General features: G+C 40.5%; 1 protein-coding gene across 1 annotated transcript in view; it reads left to right on the top strand.

Moving 5' to 3' along the window:
- Nucleotides 1-22050, top strand: part of PARD3B (par-3 family cell polarity regulator beta) — a 382717-nt gene that overhangs the window by 296063 nt on the left and 64604 nt on the right. Inside the window, exon 21 of the mRNA XM_017735561.1 lies at nucleotides 4403-4699. Within this exon, the coding sequence (XP_017591050.1) occupies nucleotides 4403-4699 (297 nt within the window). The remainder of the gene's footprint in view (nucleotides 1-4402; nucleotides 4700-22050) is intronic.

Below are 22050 nucleotides of genomic sequence, written 5' to 3'. Positions count from 1 at the left end.
CCATCTTTGGGCTCCACAGCTCCACCCTGACCGTCTTTGGGCTACTGAACTGGTAACATTAAGTCCTGTGTTTTAATTTCAATTTTCAGAGTGTCTTAGAAGCTTCAGCATTTTCTTGTTACCCACTCGTAACCCATCCACCCACCCACCTTCCAACTGCTGGGCCAAGAGATGAGAAGTATCTCTTACGGCTTTTCCTCGCCCTCACATTCCATTCCCAAAAGCGTTTCTGGGTCTTCTCCAAAAGTCACTTCTGCTCAGTTCTTCTGGAGTTTTCTTGAGGTAGTTCACATCCCTTCCTGCAGCTGCTTCAGTCTGTGTATTCTGCAGTCTTTTAATCCAGCTTTTGCCTGTCAGTGTCTCTGTCACCGATGTCAGGCTAAAGCGTTTTACATTGTGTTTGTCACAGGCGGTGAATACATATGTGGTCATTGACAGTAGCCCAGCAGGAACACAATAACTTGTTAAGCCACAGTAACTCAATCGTGTGTCTGAGCTGCAGCTGGAAGCTGTTTGGGCTGTTAACCCTTTCATGGCTGCTGCACTCTAGGTATATGCATCTTTCCGTGTGTTACCAGATGAGAAGTGACTGTGTATGCTTTGTGCAGATATGTCAAATGAGAAGATTATTTGAAAGATAAACGAGAGCGTTCCTTGATTTATAGCTCTGGGGGTGTGCTACTGAACAGTACATGAGGTATACAGAAGTGTTTTCAAAATACTGTGTCCGACTTCCAGAAGTACAGTACATGTATGGATTCTGTCTTCATTTGACGTGTTTTCAAAATGTTGCCTGGACTTGTATTAAGGTTATGTATTTTTTATCAAACTATATATTTTCTGAAAATATTTCACAGAATCACAGAATTAACTATGTTAGAAAAGACCTTTGAGGTCATTGAGTCCAACCTATTTGTTGTAGAGAAAGTCTAGAGTAGGTTACATGTTTGGATGCTGTTGAGAAAAAGATGGGTCACAAGAAAAAAAAGAAAAGGCAATTCTTGATATGGCATTTCTGTTGCCTGTCCTGGCTGCTTGTGTGCCAAGGCTCTGTTTTTACAGAAACACAGCTAAGGGGAGTTGGTGAAGTTGTGCAGTGGTTTAACTGGAGAGCACAGTGTTCTGGTGGGGGAAGAGAGCAAGCAGACTTAATATGAGTTACTCAAAAGGAAATATATGTAACTTCCCTTTATTCTGTATGAGTTTTCTTTTCCCTTTACCTCATCAGGAAGTTTGTAGAAACTTTAGTGCCACACTAAATTGTTGAGATGGTGATCTGTACCTCTCCTCAGCTCTGGTTTCACTGCCAGCATCATAGTGCTGAGGGACATTTTATCTTTCTTCACAAATTTGCACCAGTTGTTTAACCAGACAAGTGGTGCTTCAAGTTGGGGGCTGTCTTGTAGTAATTGTTCAATGAGCTGTTTGCCATTACAGTTGTGTTAAGTTAAAAGTTTTTTTGGTTTGTTGGTTGGTTTGGGAGGATTTTTTGGGATAGGGAATAAAGATTTTGCTGTTTCAGATAGGGGGAATTTCAGAGGGAGGTGCAGAAATGGTGAATGAATAGAGTGGGATATAGAGAAGTAACCTGCTTCTAGAAGAGTTGGCAGAGCATTAAAGGAATTATGGAATGAACAGCACCCTCTTTTTTTTTTTTTTTTTTCCCCTCAGTAAAGAATTCCTGGGCAGCTACTGGTATGTGCTACGGCAAAGATTGCTTTAAAACTGTGTGAAAACATGATGCTGAAATACAATGTGGAAATTTAAAACTTCACAAAAATGTGAGAAATTTCAAAGGTGAAAAACATGTGAGAAGGCATAAAAGGACAGGTAAATAGAAAGAAAAAACAGATAGTTTGTTTCCCTATATTTGAATGTTTGGATTGAAATGAAAAAGAGATCACCGAGCAAATTTTACAGATTTGTGCGGAAGAGTAAAAAGAAAACAAGAAATATTAATGCAATTGTAATAGATGTATTGAAAGGATGAAACATTGATCATAAAGAATTTCACATAGGCTGGTTGGTAATGATTGGTCCGTATAATACAGAATGGAAATAATTGGTTTTGAGAAGATTTTACTTATAATGCTGGCAGCAATTGAAGATTGCACTCAGAAAGAGAAGTTGAAGAAGCTAGGCTTATTCACAGGAACAAAAGAAAATTGTGGTGACCTAATTCCAGCTTTTGTTGTGCAGAATATACCAGTATTGATAGCAGGACAAATTACTCTTTCTATCAGACATGAAAGCAAGATTAGCGTGATGCTGCTGGCTGCACTACTCTTGCTTTCAAAGCGGTCTCAGATACCTGGGGGCCCAGTGATGTACTGGTCCAGAGAACATGAAGGCTCATCATTTTCTGAGAAACTCCTGTGACTCATCTCAGGTCTGTGCCATGCCTTCTGCACTGATATGATGAGACCATTCCTCGGAATGTAGTTTCCTCCCATTTTTCTGCCTGTGTACTGTGTATATATACACCCATGTGTGCCACAGGACTTGTATCTCATTTGATATATTCCTGCACTGAATTCTGTGTTTAGGGTTTTTTGGTCACTAATTGAGGGTGAAGCACTCCACAGTTTCCCAGGTTAAACAAACCAAGTGACCTCAGCTGCCCTCCTAAGTCTTGCCATCAAGGCCTTTCATCATCTTGCTTTCCCTCCTCTGGACACACTCCAACGCTTTGATGTCCTTTTTACATTGAGGCACCCAAAGCTGCATGTGGTACCCCGGGTGGGGCACACAGGAATTGAGTACCAGACAGGAGAACGGTCATCTGCTTCACTGAGGGAAGGCAGAGTGAAAAGTGGGCACCCATCCCCTCAATGACTGTATCCTCTATGCAGGAGGATGTATACAGCATGTATCCCCTGCTGTAAAGTATGATTACATTTTAAGTGTTGAAAACCAGCATCACCTCTAGATATGTCCTAGCACAGTTAATGGAGATGTGGAACTGGAAAGCATGAGTGGTACACATTGATGTACCCAAGTATATGTGTAAAAAGGCATGTTGTTCTCATTAGAATTATTTCTGAACCTTTTTATCCACAAATTATTTCCAAAGTATTAGCATTTATTTTGATGATACAAATCTAGTGAAACAAAATAACTAGTGTGAATCCCATTCGGCACTTAATAGTTCCTGTCTGTCAGATGGAAGTTCCCAGTGTGCTCATCTGTTTCTTTAGGGAACCTTTCTCACCATGCCTTTTAAAGACTTTCTCCAGAACACCTTCATTTTTCAATATGCACAGTCCTGAGGCCATTAAGCCCTACTGGGATAACCAAGTCTGCCAGACCCTTTTCACTTAATACTCCTATGGTACAAATGATACTGTTCTTTCTACGCTGCCATTGCACTTCCAGTTACAGTCAAAAGCAAATGTTGACTTCTGTCAGGCATTGCATCTTTGTATCTTTCTTTTGTTCCTTGTTTCTTCCTCCATGCTCCTCTATTTTCTGTAAATGCTGTTTATTACATACTGTGGTCAGCATTCTGCCAGATCCATCTCACTGCACTTAATCACACTGTGTTGAAGACTAGCTGAGCAGTTAACAGAACAGCTCATGGTCTTCCTGCACTTCTTTTTTCTCCAGCAGCAATGTTGAATCACTGAATATCATCTTAGCTTGAAATTTACCTGAATATGTTTTACTGTTCCAAAGAGATTACACAATGGCCCTGATTAGCAGCAGCATTTTGTAATACCACTTAAGGCTTTGTCACAGTGGAATACTGCCAGTAACAGTCTTTAATTCACTTATATGTACCAATTCATTTCTGTCAAATTTCTATTAATTTATTTGCTGTTTTACTTTGTCCTTATCGCCTATACAATAAGGCATGATTTTCACATTTATGTAACCAAAATAATTTTTTTTTAAAATTAAATCTTCAGCAAATTAATTGTGGTCCTTTGATTTGAGACAAATGTGCCATCTCTCCATTTGCGTTCACATTTAATGCACTTTTCACAAGTTAATGTATTTAGGAGAATCTAGGTGGGTCAAGTAACCAAGGGTCAGTAACAATTTTACTGGCTAATTTAGATTAAAAGTTTCAGGACTGGGTTAGGTGTATTCAACTGCAATGCGGAATGTAGGTGTAGAATTAAACCTGTGTGTGTTCGTGCATCCACACTTGTGAAAAGCCACACTATATTCAGCATTAATTTTTTTTCATCAGAATGATGACCAAGCTTGGTTACAAAGGTGATTGTCAGAGATGAAGAACAAAATTGCTGCATGCACTACTCTGTTTTATCTGGCACCAGTTTCACAGTGTACTGAAAGCTCTAAATGGTTGGGTTCAGGGTTCATGTTTCAAATATGTGTGATGGTTACTGTTGAAGCAGATCCTACAGTATATTTGTTCTTTGATTTGAATTGTTAGGATTGGTGCAAAGCATCAGGAGTTACGGCAAAAGCAACTGAGAGGCCTGAGTGATTATTCTACTGGTCCTGGAGGACCTGACATTGATGATGATGAGGTGGATCCAAACTATGCCAGGGTGAACCACTTCCGAGAGGCTTATCCCCCAGCAAGCATCTACAGACCCTCATCACCGGCAGTAGGAGAAACCTTTGTTTTTCTGCGGGATTCTTCTTCAGCACCAATGGAGAGGGAGCACTTGGAAGGATTGTATGCAAAAATAAACAAGCAGCACTACCCGCAGACTTCTGGTGACAGGTAAGATTGCCACCTGGCATTCCAAAAAATGATAGCTGATGGGGAGGGAGCCTGGGCCTAGGCAGGGGGTCAGACACGGGACTGTGCAGATGCCCCAAGCCCCTGAATTTACTGCCTAGAAAGCCATGAATTTCCTCTTACCCAAAAGCAAGATTTGCTGCAGCAGTAGCCCCAGAGCATCTGAGCAAGACAGCAGTCAAACAGAAATCATTAAAGGGAAGTCCATATTTCACAAACAGAATGAATGAACTGACTGCAGTCCAATTTCTGCACTGCTGAGAGAGTGTTTTTTCCTCTTTCAGTTGGGAAAAGTTCTTACCCTGCAGCAAAAATGATCTCAGTTTTCAGATCCCTTTCGATCCTGCAGATCATCAACTGCCGATTAGTAACAGGTTTTGTATGGTAGCATGATATATTGTATATGTTTATGGTTTAGATTTTCCCAGCTGTGTGATATTACACACTTTCAATTAGTTTGGGGAGAGGACTGGGAATCGTGGCATTTTTATGCAGACTGTGAAGTGTGGCTTCAAAAGACTGATTGCCTTTCACAGCCTTTCCAATAACTAAGTGGAAAGGAAAGAACAATTTTTAATCCTTACTGTCAAGCTTCCAGCATTAAAGAAAGATGGTCAAGTTTTTTCCTGAGTTAAAGGGAAAACAAAAATTCCTTTGAGTTGATGATGTACCCACTTATGATGATTTTAAAACTGTTTGCTTGTGGAGTCTGGAGCTAAAAGAACATGAGACTTCATTACTATTGTGGCATTAGTATATCGGTGTTGGCTTTTCAAACCCAAGTACGAGTGTGTGGGCAAGACATACAAGTCTATGTGAAAAGAAGAGCTGACAGAGGACAGGTATGGAGGACTTCAGGAATTACACATGCTTTGAGTTCATATTACAATCTGTAGTGTCTCCCCATAGCCTCAATCTGTGCCATGTAATACCACACTCGTTAATTTTGGAGAAATATGTCAGCACAGATATAGGAGTGTTTCCAGTTTGTGGCATCATAGTATTTTAAAAATGTCTAGTGAGTCATTGTTATAAATACTAATAAAACTCTTTTGACACAAATCTAAGTTTGTAGAAGGGAATGTGCCAAATCTCTCTCTCTTTTTCACCTAAATACAATATGGTAGAGTTCTTTCCAAACATAATGACAGTGCTTTTTCTCTTCTTCCATATTATTAACTCTTCCCCAACTGCATAAGTAAGAGGTAGTGATCCCAGCATTTTGTCAGCTAGTGGATTTCACTTTACTAGAAATGCCTCAAGGCAATTGTCACTGAAGTCACACAAAGTTGTGTGTAGCAAAGGGATCAGAAACTGAGTTTGTGCTAGCTCAATAAACCAAGATCTGAGAATTCCCGGTGGAGGGTGTCTAAATTCAGGTGTGTGTATCTTTCAAATATGAACATATACATGTGTAACTCAGATGGACTAAGACATTGGTATAAAAGTTGCTTTATAATTTTGGCTTTAGCAGGACTTCATAGCTGTACATTTTAAATATATCATCAGTTTTGAAGTGGGTCTGTAGATTGTCTTTCCATGCAGAAAAAGGAAATGCTCAAGTCTTTCATTCTGCCTTCTTCTAGTGGATTGATTGTATTGCAGTTTTGACTACACTGAACAAACTCTTGACTTGCTATGGGGACAAGATTGAAGTCCCAAGCAAGTTTGTATTTGGTATTGGGATCCTGGATTTCAGTGTGGATTTAGCTGTAATTGCATGATAACACAATAACTCAGTTTGAAAAACTAAAACCAAAATACTGCTCAGGCAGGAAAAGTTACCTCATAGCTGAGCCTGTGATCAGAGGTCACGCTGAGAGGCTGTTCCATCGGTACTGAAAGACCAACAGTCCACAATTTTGCTTTGTTGAATTTCTCAGGCTTGTAGAGGCTGTTTAAACAGATTAAGAAAAAAATAGGAAATGTGAGATTCTTATTAGGCTGCCTTTGTTCTTTTTTTAAATCTTTCTTTTCTTTGTCTGAGAGACAAAATGGTGTTGTTATTCACCAGCAGAAATGTGCCAAACATGAATAATTCTATGTGAATTTATGCAGTGGGTCGTGAGGTCTCAGCCAGCAGTTGTTGAATAAAGTGGCAACTTCAGGCAAGGAAATCTTTCTGTGCTGGAGGGAGAGTATTGAAAGGAGAGAGAGAGATGTGGAAGAAAAATCCCTGGATAATGTGTTAATTAAGAAAACAATCTGGTTCCAAGGGTCAAGTATGAAAACTACCTTGTCTGCCTCAAAATGATGCGAAAGAGTTATAATGGATGCTTATAAGCCAAACCACAGTTGTGTTTGTGGGGCTTAACATTTATCAACACATTGGTCATGTAAACACTTATGCTTTGCTCTTGCTAGCATATGCATGCTTTCTCTCAAAGTTTTGCTGTTAATTTTACTTTAGATAGATGGTTTTTCCTCCCACACGTGACTCTCGATTTGTAATACAGTGTGTGGAGACTTCATCGGTGACTAAAGTAAATGGAGTTAGGAGTAGAAGGAGGATTTGAACACAGAGAGAATAGATTACTTCATTTCAGTCTGAGAACTCCAGTTACGTATCATTATGATTTGAGAATTAAAACTCATCATTTGAAACAAGAAGTTAATTTTTATTTTATGTTATTTTTGCGGAATAATGTATTAGCATAATTAATGCCTTTTTAGAACGGGAGGCCATTTGTAAAGTATGAAGCTTAGTGGTCAGATAAGACCTGTTCACAATTTACACACACTCACTTCCCCTTTTCTCGTCACCAGAATCCATTGAGTATTCCTGGCTTGTTCTTCCCAGTTAAATTCACAGTTTAAGCTGCATCCCTCGGCGTGCAGGAAAGCAATAGGCTGCACATGTATGGGGTCTCTTGCTTTAATCATTACGAAGTATGTTTGCTGCCTCCAACACTGCTCCTGAGGGCACACACAGACCTGCTTCACATCACTGTTTGTGTACTGACGTCCCATTTACCTCCACTTGCATCTGGCATCTCAGGGGCTTTTTGCTTTGGGTTTTTGGGGAGTTTGCTTTGTGTCTTATTTACAACTGTTGTGTAACGTTCTTCTGCACTGCTTCACAATTGTTGATTTTCATTCCAACGATGACTATATTCAGTGAAATAGAAGTAATTTTTTGTGTATATTTTGCTAAAAGCTTTGGAATTCTTAACTAAGAGAGGTGCTATATAAATGTAAATTGTCCTTATTAATGAATATAGCGAAAGCATTAGCATGATCAGTGTATTCTGTGACTGTTAAGTTAGACTGGAAAAAAATTTAGCTGGCAAAATCACACATTTCTTTGTAAATCAAGCATTTTTCTGTTTATTTCTAATTAGCCACAATTTTCTGTAATGCAAATGGCATCCCTAAGGATGGTGCAGCCTGCACAGCCACCTTGTGCAGCTGGGGAACTCACAGGGTCTTTGCCTGAGATGTTGTGCATTTCCGAGCCTGCGGCAGAGGCTGAGTGATCTGTGGCCCATATGTTCCTGAAATGGGTGGTAAGTCACATCTCTGAGTTTAGTCATCAAGGCTGTGCCATGACAGTGCTAAGTTGCACCGTGGCAGAGCCTAGGTGTCAGACCAAAGCCAAAAGAGCAGATGCACAACACTATTATCACTTAAATGTCAGGCATGTCACACAGTGAAACCCTTTCTCACATTTCGAATAAACAATTTCCTCTTTTTTTCTTCCTGTGAAGATGGTGCTGTCAAGTATATCCAAACACCCCAAGTACATCTCTGGAAAGGTTCTAGAGACTTTGCTCAACTTATTTTCTCAGCCCAGAACTATGAAACACTTAAAGTCTGATGCCAAACTCATTGCCAAGTATAATTCTTCATTTATTTATGTGGCTTATCTTGGGGAATTTCAAAGTGCTGGTCTGACAAAAATGAATACAGTTTTCCTTTGTTTAGCAAGAATACATTCAGAGCTGTATCTTGTTGCAGTTTTAAAAAAATACCAATAAAAAGCCAGCACTGTTTTATTACATAGGAGTGAAGTCCAAAGCCCCAAAGTCTGATCCAGCTTTTTTTTATTATTTTTGGAGATGCTGTGTGGGCACCCACTGTGCAAGATCTTAATTTCTGCAATGTTAATTAATTAATTGGAAAATAGATCTTCCTTGTTTCAGGGTGAAAGTTTCCTTATGGCAACTTTCACCAGTTGCAGTCTTTCAGAGTGCCCTGTCTACCAGCATGCAAAGTTGAAATTGGAAAAATGACACCCATACCTCTGTGCAACCCTGACTATGTCCCTCACATCTCACTCTCAGGAGCTGGCCTGAGTTGAGAGAGAGGGGAGAGACACTGGGCAGTCTGCCTCTCCCTCTAAAGGATCAAAGGAAGACATTGCTGTGCATGTCCTGAGGAACTAAATGCCAAATGTAAGCAATGTTGTAAGCCTGTGAGGAGGGTATAAAGGGTCTGGAGTTTTGAAATTCAGCAAAAGGAGCACTTTTTACTAAACAGCTAAATGCTTGTCTTTTGGGCAGTTATGGGCCACTCCCATCCTGCTCAATCCAAGGCCATAGGAGTCCTGAGCTGCACAGAAAAGGATTTGCTAAAAAAGGGTGAGCTGGGGTTGCCCAGGTGTGGTACTTGGCCTTGTGTGTCTCATACACCAGAAGTCAAAGTTTTCTAGTTCTCAGTTCAAAGTATCATGGTCATTGCTCATTGTGCATCCATTTACAACACCTTTCATCACTGATTAGCATAAAAGTAATCCACTGCTCTAGGAATGGATGGTCCTTTACTCAAGGAAGATTATTCTTTGAGATGGATATCATGGAGGCAAGGTGGAAATTGAATGAAGCTATGTAATATCTATGTGCCCTTTGCCACTGCACCTTGCCTTACTGTGGAAAGAGAAATGTGGTCATGCATTGGAATATTTTGATTTACAAAGTGTGACAAGTAGAATCAAGGTATGTACACTCTCTTACCATAAAGCCTCTTCAGCTTGGTGTCCTAAAATCATCTGTGCTGTTTCCTTGTCCTGTACTACTCTACATCCCGAGACTCTCCTCTGATTCCGCTGGAATTTATTCTTCCTGAAACATACCACAGGGCCTTCTTTGGCTCCTGTCTGGTCACTGTTTCCCATAATGTTAGAACCAAAAACTTAGTGTTTGGCAACCTACTGTCTGTCCTGGCTGATAGATTTCTGACAGCAGTTAAATTCAGGCTGGCATTGACAGTACAGCAGAGGTTCCCTGATTTCTGCAGGCTCAGTAGAGCTGTCCTGCTAATGGAAGCAGGGTAGTCCAGAAAGCCCTATGGCCACCAACCAGTTCCAGTGTAGGCTGTGCCATTGGAGTTAGACTTGTACTGTGTATTTTGCTCCTAATACTGCTGGCAGTTTTCTTCCTCAGAAAGGGTGCATGGGTGCTGCATACTCACTGTGCTTACCGGGGGAAATGTTGAGTAACTGGACTGCCTGAGGAGACATGTTTAAACAAGCCTTGGGTTTATTTCCCACCTATATGGGGGGAAAAAAAAAAATCTCCAGGTAGGATTCAAGCAAAATTACTTTTTGGTTAGAGTTCGCTCTGCTTTTTCCCAGGAACCCCTCATCCAAATCTTCCAACTTTAGCACCCAAGCTCTATCATTCACTTCTCATGAAAACCCAGATTTCATGGAACTCAGGTGACCCTGAGCACTTTGGAGCGTGTCTTAGGAGAAGGAAGTTGTCAAACCGCTGCTGCTGCTGCCATGTAATGTGTACATGCTTGTTTGAGGCCATGCATTCTTCAGCAGAAATAAATTCTGTCAGGAATAGCCACAAATCTGCCTGCGTGCATCCTGCCTGCTAGGGTTTGCATTTGGATCACCTCACTTATTGACAGATGTGTAAAATTTTATATACTGCACTCCCACAACTCCCTTGTGACTGTCCTGCTGCAGATGCTGGGGAGCCTGAGTTTTGGCAGCTGTGTTAAGCATTCAGGTTTGGGTTGGGTTTTTTTCCTCCAGCCCTGTCTTTTCTTATGTGATATATTATTGTATGGAATTATTTTACGTTAATTCTGCATATTTACTAATGTCCCATTCTTTCAGCCGTTTGGATGCAAATGCAAAAGATAGGTCCCTGAAGAGAAAGCCAGGTCTGTTACTGGGAAGATGAGACCATAGTAGAGGATATAGTGAAATGCAGATGGTGTTGTCAGCCTCTTAAATGTACAAATAAAGACAAAATGAGATCGTCCATGCAGCTGGAGTGAAATCATATGGCCTTGCATGTGTTACTGCCATAGTGTATTTCCTAGTGTGAGCAAGAGACGCTAAATTCCATCTTATGCAGGATGTTATTTAACCAAAACCTCATACTTGCCTCTTTAACCATCAGCAGAATGATGTGTATTAACTTTTCTCTGCACAATTTTTTTAACAAAACAACTTTTAATTTTAAATGCTAATATGTGTGTGTGGTTAATTTAGAAGCCAAAATTGACTATAAGGTTGGTAAGCTCCAAGAAAGAGAAAGGAAGATTGTTACACTTCTGCTTATAGATAGCTATTTGTGAACCAGCTGATAATGTGCAAAATTAAGATTTTGTGAGTGGCATTTTAAATGAATGGTTAATGACTGAAGATTAATTAAACTGAGTTGTTTAATAGAGAAGCTGTTAAAATCTTGTTTATTAGGCCAGTCACTTCCATACTGAAAGTGCAAACCCTTGTAGCATTTTGTATTTCAATTTAGTAGACAAGCAATGTAACTAGATATTTTCTTTGAACAAAGAGGTCTACCTTAGTGGATACTCAGCATGGCTGGATGGGTGTAGCATTGTGTACTGTGTTTTCTTCTTCCAAGTTAACAGTTGTATAGTAGCAGTACAGAGAGAGAAATGCATTTCCTCTGAGAATTTGGTAATCTTAAATAAAATTGTTAAATCTTACTTTAATTAAAGTGTAGAGGACATGATTAAGTCTCGTGTGGTTCTGTTTTCCCACTACTCTCTGTAGTTCTCTGTCTGTTCTATTTCATACACTTTAGGGTTTTCAAAATACCCAGCTTTTCATTGCTTCAGGTTGTCTTCTGTCAGAACGAGTGTCTTCGGCCCCATCATTATCCTTGCAGAGTTGCTCTAGCTAAGGAAAAAAAAAAGGAAGTATGTTTCAGTCAGGTTTATTCTGTACTACAGTTCTGGTTAAATGATGAATGTGAGCCTAGTCCCATTTCCCTGATTGAAGAGAAACAAGCAGAAGGTCATTATGCTGCTCACAGTTGTGAGGCTTGTCCTTCCAGCAAGTCCTTTGCCAAGAAACTGTTTGTTTTTCTTTTGTTTTCCCTTTCTCTCAGCCCAGTTCCCAATCTTTTTATTAACCATCTCCTGTTTTCTCCCCCAGCTTCTTGACATACTCATTTTGCCATATGATCTCCTAGCTTCTGGATATGCAAGTAGTTCAGAGAAAACCCTGGTGGCTTGGACTTGTGCAAGCTTTGCTGTGTAGCCCACTGTAAGATGAATCTAGGTTGCTGACCTCAGGGACCTCACACTCTATCCAAAACCATGACTTCCAAAAAAATCCTCTCCTACATTTTTTTCCTAACTACTGCTAGTTAAATGGGAGAAAGGGAATCTTTCTTTCATTGTAGAGATAATCTTGCTTTAGTAAAACTGAAGATGAGGGTATGGGATTTTGCTACGCTAGTTAAGTCTGTGAATGAATCTGTCTGTTTTAGAGGTGGAAGAGTCTGATCATGAGGAGCCCAGACCAGTTCATGTGTATTAGCACCTCTACGTTCACACTCCAGGTGATGGACGTGAGCTCACGGCAAGCTCTCTCTTGACTTTCTGCTTCGTTGGGATAAATTAGTGATCAAACTATTCTTAAAAAATAGTCAAAGTTTAGTGGGACACAAAGAATCATTTCCCCCAAGTCTGAAAGTATGAACAAAGGGTTACATTTGGAGGAGGAGGAAAAAAGGGTCATCACTGGACTGCTTCAAAATGCTGAGTAGCTCCAGTTAAGAGAACAGTGATACCTGTCTAGTAAGGGTGGAGAAGCAACTCTTAGATGTGACAGAGAGAATGGACTCACTGGAGCCATGAGAATTTTTTTCAGTGTCTTCACTTCTTCTTGAGGTTATGTAAGGTCAGTGAGATGTGTGCTGGCAGGTTCCCCTGAGTTATAAGTAAAGCAATTCCCAGCCATCCTCGTCATTAAGCAGTGAGAAGCATAACAGACCCCTGAGAGTCTTCAAAGCAGCCTCCCACAATTGCTCATACATTCTCAAAATACTCAATTGATTTTCCTAGACCACCAGGAAAGCTGCTTACACCAGTTGAGAAGGCTGCAGCAGAGGGAGCCATGGGGTGCTCCTCAGACCCACCAGCATTGCCAGGTTCTGCTGCCAGCAGGAACAGTGCAGGAACTCTGGTAGGGTTTTCCAGCATGGCTGCTCATGTCCAGGCAAAGTGTTTAGCACTGTGGGTACTCAAACAGCTTAACTGTGTTGTGGAAGCCTCACAGTGGAAATCGTCGTCATCTCTATGTATCCATAAGTTGTAGGGGATTCTTACTGTGCACTGATTTTTTTGCAGTCACAGTTTACCTGGAGTTTACACCAGCAGATCTTCAAGATTTTACTGCTAATTGCAGCAAAATAAGATATAAAAGGTCTAAGGGGGCCACAGATCTGACTCCAGAATGAATCAGTGGGAATCTTCTCATGGAAGTTTCAAGCATCTAATAGCAGGATAAAACAACTGCTCCTAAAAATTATCCATGACCTTGTTCCCTGTTTGTGTCAAGATGCCAGGGGCAAATAGTTACCCAAGCTCTTAGTTGGCAGCATTGTTGACAGAAAGTATAGGCAAAAGCATGAGCCAGATCTTTTGATTAGCAGAAAACTGTAAAAAGTGATGTTGTTTGAAAAGCTGAAAATCACTCAATATTGTGCTAGCAGAAATATTGGGAAGAATGATGAGATGTGATGGAAATGGCTTAATAGGCAACAGGATGCTGAATAAAAAGACAATAATTGTGATTATTGTCTGACAGCTGTGCAGAGTGTACAGTCGATGACAAACTCTAAAACGTGCTGTTTTTCAATCCATGATCACAAATCCACTGGCACAGACAGTAATCCAAGGGGTCATAGTAAGCCAAGAAATAGTTTATTGTTTCATCAGCTCAAGTCTTCTGATGTAGTTAAGTTGGTACATACTCTGAACCTCAGTGACTGCCCTTACATTCCCACGAGGAGACCTGGCACCATCTGGAGTCCACGTGTACTGTGGCTAAGGAGCAGTTTCTCTGGCAGGTCATGCAGCAGCAGGGCATTTGTTGACATTGATCCAAGGTAACAGTATTGATCTTGGGATGGTCTAAGAGAATTGTGACTGTTTTGTGGAGAGTGATGTTAGACTCTCATAGAAAATGAAAGAAACAACTTGTCTTCAACTACATTATGGTCTGCACCTGAGAGGTCTTTCATTAGGACATAGGGACATGAGAAAATCATGCTGCTTTAGATAGCCACACTGGTTATCTCTTTTTATCACTAACATGTCCTTGATGTCTGGAGGCCATTTTTGAAAGCAGTGAAGGGTGATTTCATGAAAGATTTTATACTCTTCAGTTGGGGGCAAAACAGATAGCTGCCTTCATTTTTCCTTTCCACCAAACTGAAGTGGAGAAAAACAAAAATAAAGCCCACAATAAAAAAGACGCAAGAGGAGTAAGTGTGAGATACCTCTAGAAAGTGCTAAAATTGCAATAAATATAACATGCTTGTAGAGCAATAAGTGTTCTCTCAATTTATTTTTCTCCTTCTTGTTTCTCTCCAGTTTCCTACCTGTGTACCAGTAGGTCAGTGTGACAGTTTTGCAGTGTCACAGTCGTCTGTTGAACATGCACTCTGGGAGGTTGTTAGCCCCCTCCCTCCAGTGACTTGGAAGCAGTAAGGAGGAGCAAGAAAGAAACAACTAATGTTTTAAAATTTCAAACATCTTACCATTCAGTCTTTGACCCATATTTATGGTTTAATGCCTTCAATCACTTAATTTTAATCTTAAATAAAATTTTTCAGAATAATAATATCTTAGGGGCATTTCTTCTCAAACCACTATTAGCTGGAACATGTCCTTCAGCTTTGGAGTTTATCTGTTACAAACACTTCTGCCCTTAGGCTTAGATGCCTACTTAGTCCTGCATATGGTTATTACCGTGTAAATGGGAATAAACTGTAAATTATCATTATGGTATTTATAGAAATGCATATAAAACATTTATTTTGAGACTGGCATGTAAGTTTAAGTGTGGAACATGTTTCTAATGCAAGTGTTGTACATGGCCTGGCAATTGAAAAGTAAGCAGCAAGGCACCTTCAGAGGAAAGGAAGCACATTAAAACATGGTGGGTCTTGTGGAGAGGCAGGGAGAGGGCAGCTGTTTTCTATGCCTGAGTCACCATAATGTTTAATAACTGTCTGAAAGGGTTGCTTTGACTGAGCACTTGTGTGCTGGAAGTGTGCTGCAAACCAGGGCACCTGGCCTGCTTCTGCTCTACTCTCAGGTAATGACAGAGGACGCCTCCTCTGGCTGCAGTCCCTGCTTTACGTGTCAGCAGAAACTTCCATAATGTGGCAAAAAGGGTGTGAGGTTGTGGAGGAGGGGTGGGGAACAGCATCAGAGCAATAAACCTGTTCCTAATTGTTATTGACTGGTAGTACACAAATGACAAGCGGTCTATAGTCCTTCACCTGAATAAGGTGTTGTTTTCTTCCTTTAACATCTTCTGCTGTTCCTGATTTAAAAAACTACTCTCAGGTAATGACAGAGGACGCCTCCTCTGGCTGCAGTCCCTGCTTTACGTGTCAGCAGAAACTTCCATAATGTGGCAAAAAGGGTGTGAGGTTGTGGAGGAGGGGTGGGGAACAGCATCAGAGCAATAAACCTGTTCCTAATTGTTATTGACTGGTAGTACACAAATGACAAGCGGTCTATAGTCCTTCACCTGAATAAGGTGTTGTTTTCTTCCTTTAACATCTTCTGCTGTTCCTGATTTTAAAAAAAAAAAAAAAACCAAACCAAAAAACAAACCGAGAAGCAATTGTTTTGTGCCTCTGTATACAATGGCAATGTTTAAGCAGCAGCTGCTTCAGAAAGGGAGAGTAAAGGGGGCTGGGGGAAGGGATTGATCTTTTCCTCCTTTTCTCTGTAAATACCACTGTCTGCATCAGTGGTGATGCTTTGACCTCCTTACTAAAGAGCTTGAAAAGTCTCTTGCTCTTAGTGACATGTTCTGGCTCCAAAAGTGAATAGGCAGAAGTCTCATTCTCTTTCTTTGAATGCTGCTACAAATAGATTATCAATCTAAACGTGATAAGGGCTTGAGAATCCCTCCCAAAATTTAGACTCGTTAGTCTGAGAACTGGTATTTTTTCTATGTCTGTGTGGCTTCTGAAATAACAGTGTTCTTTCATACCTTTTTGCCTTTAATCTGCACTCTGCCCACTATCTCATTACTATTAGCTGTGGCAAATATACCAGATGTCTGAGCAGCTTCATTGTTCTGTTGTTTTTCTTTTCCAGACTCTAGCGCACAGATAGATGTTAATTTCTCTTTTGTGTTAAAACTCATCTGTGAGGAATAAGATTACCAGTGTTCAGTCTTTGGCCGCTAGATACTGAGGTCTCATATCTTCTGAATGCTTTGTCTCCATTAGTGTTTCTACTAGCTCAGTGCCTTTAAAGTGAGTGGTCTGTTCTTCTTTAATGCCCATGGAACCTTAAATTAATGTCCCTTGACTTTAGGAAAACAATGTTAACGTGTTTTTTAAATGTTTTCTTTATTCCCAGGGTTGAGCAATGATACACAAAGACACCTGCTCTTCCAAGTGGGTGGAAATTGAAAATCGTGCCAAGAAAAATGCTGTTTCTCAGAAAAGATCAAAATATGCATTGTTTAAAGTGTGGCATAAACAAAATAGATTATGTAAGAATCGTGGGCCCTTGTTTGGGATGGGGTCACTCACTTTTGGGTCCATACTTTTTCTAATAACAGTACTTTATGCTTACATCTAAAAAGTTATGCGTGAATTACTGTTTTCCCCGCCAACTTTGAAAAAAATCATTAGAAAGCTACTGGCACTGTATCAGCACAGTTCCCACCATGGCCACTGATGTGCTTGAGTAACACAGCAGTAGGTCCCAACCTTTAAGAAAACATGTTTCTTTAAAATGGGTCAGAGAACAACTGATTGATTTACAGGTAACAAATGTGAACACCTTGGATTTGACATTTTTTTAAAGTACAAATTATATCATTTATACAGTTACGTGAGCCAGAAATTGTAAATTTGTGTTGCACAATCTGAAAAGCAAATGATAGCATGTGGATTTGTGTCTGCTGCTCCGAAAGAAAACTGATATGCAAGTCCTGTTTCCATCAAAGTAAATGGCAAAATCTCTGCTGATTGAGATGGGAAATCAGAATTGATTCGCCTGCCTGTTTCTCCCTGGAAGAATGAAGTGATATTTTCTTTTCTGTTTTGTACTTATTAGTTTCACAGCCAGGTTACTGTAACTTGAGCTCTTCTGCCATACGTCTGCATGACTGTTTTTGTTAACCGCTTTTATTACCTTTTGGCCTGTTCTTTGCATCATGCTATTGACAAATGATTTTTACTTTTTTTTTACCCCAAAGTTTAGAGCACAGAATATGGAAAAGTCTGAAACATTAATTGGACTAGACTGCAGCATTTAAAGTAACCTATTCTATCGTCCATTTACCTCCACATGAAATGAAAACTCTATTTTGATCTGAACTGTCACAGATAATTTCTGCACATAAAACACATCCAGAGACAGCTTTCAAATGGAGTTGTCACTTCTTATTTAGCAGGCTGGGGACTCTCTATTGTTGTCAAACCCTCTTTGCAAAAGCATCACTAACACACTGATTTGCACAGTTGTATGTAAGAGGAGGAATGGTTGTACAGCTTCCATGAAACAAAAAGTTGTATGTAGCTGCTGAAATACTCTGCAGCTGAACTTACCTACTGTTTAAGAGAAAATTCTTTTTTTTCTTTATGATTACTATTTTTGAGCAGATTTTCATACTGTGTGCTGTTGGGGGGGTGTTTTTAGTGTAGCAGGGTTTTAGTGTGAATACTGACAATTACCATTTAAAAGCTAGTTACCAACATTCTGTTATTTTCCCCGACCTCTACTGGACCAGAAATTTGGCTTTAATCTCTTCACAAATTTGAAGAATTCTTAAGCAAGTGCACTGGGAATATCTCTGAGTTGTGAGTACAGAACTTCTGCCTCAGAGTGTATTCCAGCCAAGATGCTTAGGCAAGGCTGTAGGGTACTTGTTTCCAGACTGCTATTCTGATGGTGGCCAATGTGGCCATCTGGTGAGGCCGGCTGGAAGACCCAGCTATGGCATCACAGAAGAAGATGGCTTAAAACTTGAGAACTACTATTCTTTAGACTTTATTTTCATAACATTCCATTTGCCTTTGAACGTGATATATTTTCATAAAATAAAGTTGCCTCATGGCCTCACTTGCATTCTCAAAAATTTATGCTCTTGAAATAGGCAGTTAAATAGTAGTAATGTGTGATTTTTATTCCATTTTCCTCACAAAGTAGGAAAATTGACCAGGTTTAGGGGGTGAAAAATTTGGTTAGTGTGATGAGTTTGTCCTTTATTGCTGTCTCCACAACTACTTAACGCAGGATTAAACATCAAAACACAAGCTGGCAGAATGCTCTTCTGACCTAATTCTGCACCACAGCACAGATAGGAGACTATCTGCTGATCTAACTGATAAGCATGACTTTGTCAAACCCAGATGGATGTGAAAGCAGTGAAACACAGATGAGGCCCAAGAGCCTCTTCCATTTTCTCCAGCTGCCTGAATCCTTTAGGTATCTTCCCTCTGCAGCTGGGGTTGGGCGGCAGGACTGGAGGGAAGGAAGCTGCCTGCTGCGGTGTGGAATCTATAGAAAAACAAAACTAAAAGCTAGCACCTTAAGCATTACTGGCCAAAGCAAATTGCCTATTTTAAGGACCATATCTTCTGTAATGAAGCAAGAGATATAGAACGGAAATCACATTCTGATTTCTAAGCTGTATGCCAGAAGATTTGAGGCTTCTTTGTTCAATGTGTCTCAAACTCCCTCCTGGAGAGTGATATGATGGGGAGGGGGTTTCTCTGTTCCCACTTTTGCCTGTGAATGTACTATATTCATGAATCAAATTTAGTGGCTATCCCATGGGGAGCAGTGAATTAGATGGGGGGAAAAAGGGTAGTTTTGTCCATTAATGGACAATATACTTGAATGCAGAAAAATGAAGGAAGGAAAAATCTTATCGTCAATGTGCTTAAGTTAGTGATAGGGCACATCCGTGGAGTTTTGAACTTTGGTCATTGCAGAAAAAATGCAGCAGATGGAAGTGTTCTTTCTTTCTCCCAAATCTCAGTGAGCTAACTTGCTTTCCTCTCTCTTGGTGAGACAGTATTATTGGGATTCAGCATACTCAACTATCTGCTGCTCCAGGTTTGCAAGCTTATAAAGTTGAGGACTAGAGAATGAGAGCGTGTTTATCCTACATTGGAAATAGTCATTTTGCAGGCTGCATTCTCACACGTATTCTGTGCATACTCTACGGTTAGTTTACCTGACACCAAAGCAGCTTGGTCCTATTTGTCCAGCAGCTCTATCAGGTTGTTAGTTCTTCTTAATAAAAAAATGTGTATTCTGTCCACAGTGACTTTAAACAGCATTGAGGCTCACAAACTCTGAATTTGTCTTTGCAGCCTGTGTGGGCATGTTACATTTGCCTCCTTCCTAAAACATCAAGTATCATTGTCAGGCATCCTGTGGACCAGTGTTGTTTCCATATTATCTTGTGGTCCCCCACATGCTTTTACTGTTTCCATTGCTCTGCTGTGTATGGGAACAGGACTGTCTATTTATTATCCACCTCTTCAGAGCCACATGTAAGGAGAGTTTCAGAGGCAGTGTCTGCAGGTTCTTCCCCTGTGGTCCAAACCAGCTGGCGAGTGGCCTGCTCCAGTCCAAGGTGATGTGTTTTCATTAATATTGGTGTGTCCTGAGAGCACAGTACCATCCAGAGCACCCCAAAACTTCAAAGCTTGCTTTTCTGCAGGTCTGTCTTCAAAACGTGAAGCAAACATGTCCTGCAGCAGTGCCATTTAGTGACTCTTGAGAATATCCCTAAGTAGTGGTCACACCCTCATTTCAAAGACAATATATGGGGCCATTATCTGAGCAAGTACAGTGCCTGTCACTGAAAATCCATTGATGATGATGGATTCTAGTTACTGATTACTGCAGCCAGATACAGAATGGTGAGTAGGGGGTAAAACATTAGCCCTTAAGCTCTGTGAGCTGCTCTCTGTAAACAGGTCAGGGTTTCATAAGAGGTCAAGGAAAAAAAAAATTAAAAATAAATAAAAAAAGAAGCTGGAGTCTCAGGGAAGAGGTAAGGAAATAAGGAGACAAGGAAAGAAGAAGGAATAACAAAACTGAACAAAACATCCTTTGGGGGGAGGGGAAAAGCCAATTAAAAGATTTTAGAAGAGAAAAAATTAAGGATTTGAACAGTGACAGGACCTTCTCTTTGCAGACTGGCAGAAATATGTGTGTATGTAGAAAAGTTAATTCAGATTTGAAAAATTTCAAGAGAAGGAAAAATTAATTTTTTGGTTATTTTGAAATCTACTAGGAGAAACATGCAGGAAAACTATGGAAAAAATATACTGCTAGAAATATTCTAGATCTGCAGTGGGATAAGTGCATTTGTGTTTGAAAATACTATCATGTCAGTATTGGTTTAGTGTCCTGAATTTCATTGTTAAATGGGGTTAACTTGTGTGAATCTGAAAGAGTTCAAGATTTTCTTGTTTCTAAGTAACTTCTGCTCGTGCAAAGCGACACCATTGTATACCACCTTTCAGTAAAAAATGTAAATTCCAGAGACAGGCCATCTGTAGATCAAGGCTTCATAAAGTTACCATTCCCTAATACAAATACCTTTTTTATTGGAAATACAGGCAATTTCAGGTCCTCTCGCTTCCTTAAATTGGTGAAAGCACAATGTATTTTATATATTTACAGTGGAAACTTAGCGCTAGAAGCAGAATGTATTTTGATTTGCATAATGTGGATTCTTCCCCTCCCCGCTTCCCTGCTGGATAACACCAAGTCAGTGATTATCCCTTGCTTGTGCCATCGCTGTCCAAGGTGAGCAGAGCCAGGTCCCCTGCACAGTCAGCAGCCCTGCAGCGGGAGCTGAGCCATGCCCTGCAGTGCCTCCGTCCGCTGGCTGCTGATGGGAGCCTTGCCAAACAGCCTCCCAACAGGGAATTTCAGCACTGATATGAAGCCACAGTATACAAGTGTCCTGAGCATGAATTATGGGTTCTTTTATTTATTTGTCTTGTTCACGTTACAAAATAGAGGTGATGGAAGAAGTAACTTGTTTTCTTGGTTTTGACTCAGAGTACCTTTGCATTAACCACTGCCCCTGCCCAGCCTTTTCTGCAGTGCTCACTTGTCAGCTTTGACCATGTTCCCCAGAGTGAGATTTCTTCTCGTTTTATAATGAGGACCAAGACGTTCAGGTTTTTCCATGTGTTGCCACCAAAACCAATATTACAGCCAGACTCAGCAGCAGTGATGGCAGCACACAGTAATAACCATCCCACATGTGATTTAGATTAACTGCTCTTCTGTTTAGTTCATATAATGCCTCAACAGCATGATCTGATTTGCTGTTTTCACATAATCCATCATTAATTCTTTGAGTTACAAAATGACATTTTTTAGTAGCAGATGGAGGGAAATGGGCTCCTCTACATTCAGAAGGGAACTTCACTTTCTCCAATGTCGCTTTATTTATCTGATTTTTGTTTTAAATGTGGTTTCCTTTTACAAGTATGAGGATTTTGGGGAGCGGTAATGCTTCTATTAGAAGTGTTGTCTTTAAGGCTGCCTTTCATCAGAGGTGGAACTAAGTAGCAATCACTGGCCACAGACCTCCAGCTCTGATGGTAAGGGAAGAGAGGAGTGGGTGTTTCGGCAGCATGCACAGATTGCCTCCTCCTCCTCCATCTGAGGAAGCTGCTGTTGTGGCTGCCAGAGGAAGCTTTTGGGCTTGTAGAGGACAGCTTTGGGAGCCATAATCACAGTGCTCTCCTAGCACAGGCAGTGCAGGAGAACAAGTAGGAGCGACTCTCTGGGGAGTCAGAATTGTTTCCAGAGCTTGGAAAAAGAGGAGAAAGGGAGTAGAGAGTTGCATGGAGATGGGGGAAGCTGTCTCCTTCCCACTCTTT

Source organism: Corvus brachyrhynchos, unplaced genomic scaffold (assembly GCF_000691975.1).
Source record: "Corvus brachyrhynchos isolate BGI_N302 unplaced genomic scaffold, ASM69197v1 scaffold255, whole genome shotgun sequence".
Taxonomy (NCBI): domain Eukaryota; kingdom Metazoa; phylum Chordata; class Aves; order Passeriformes; family Corvidae; genus Corvus; species Corvus brachyrhynchos.
The sequence above is the reverse complement of the archived record's forward strand: the minus strand, read 5'-3'. Positions and strand labels throughout refer to the sequence as shown.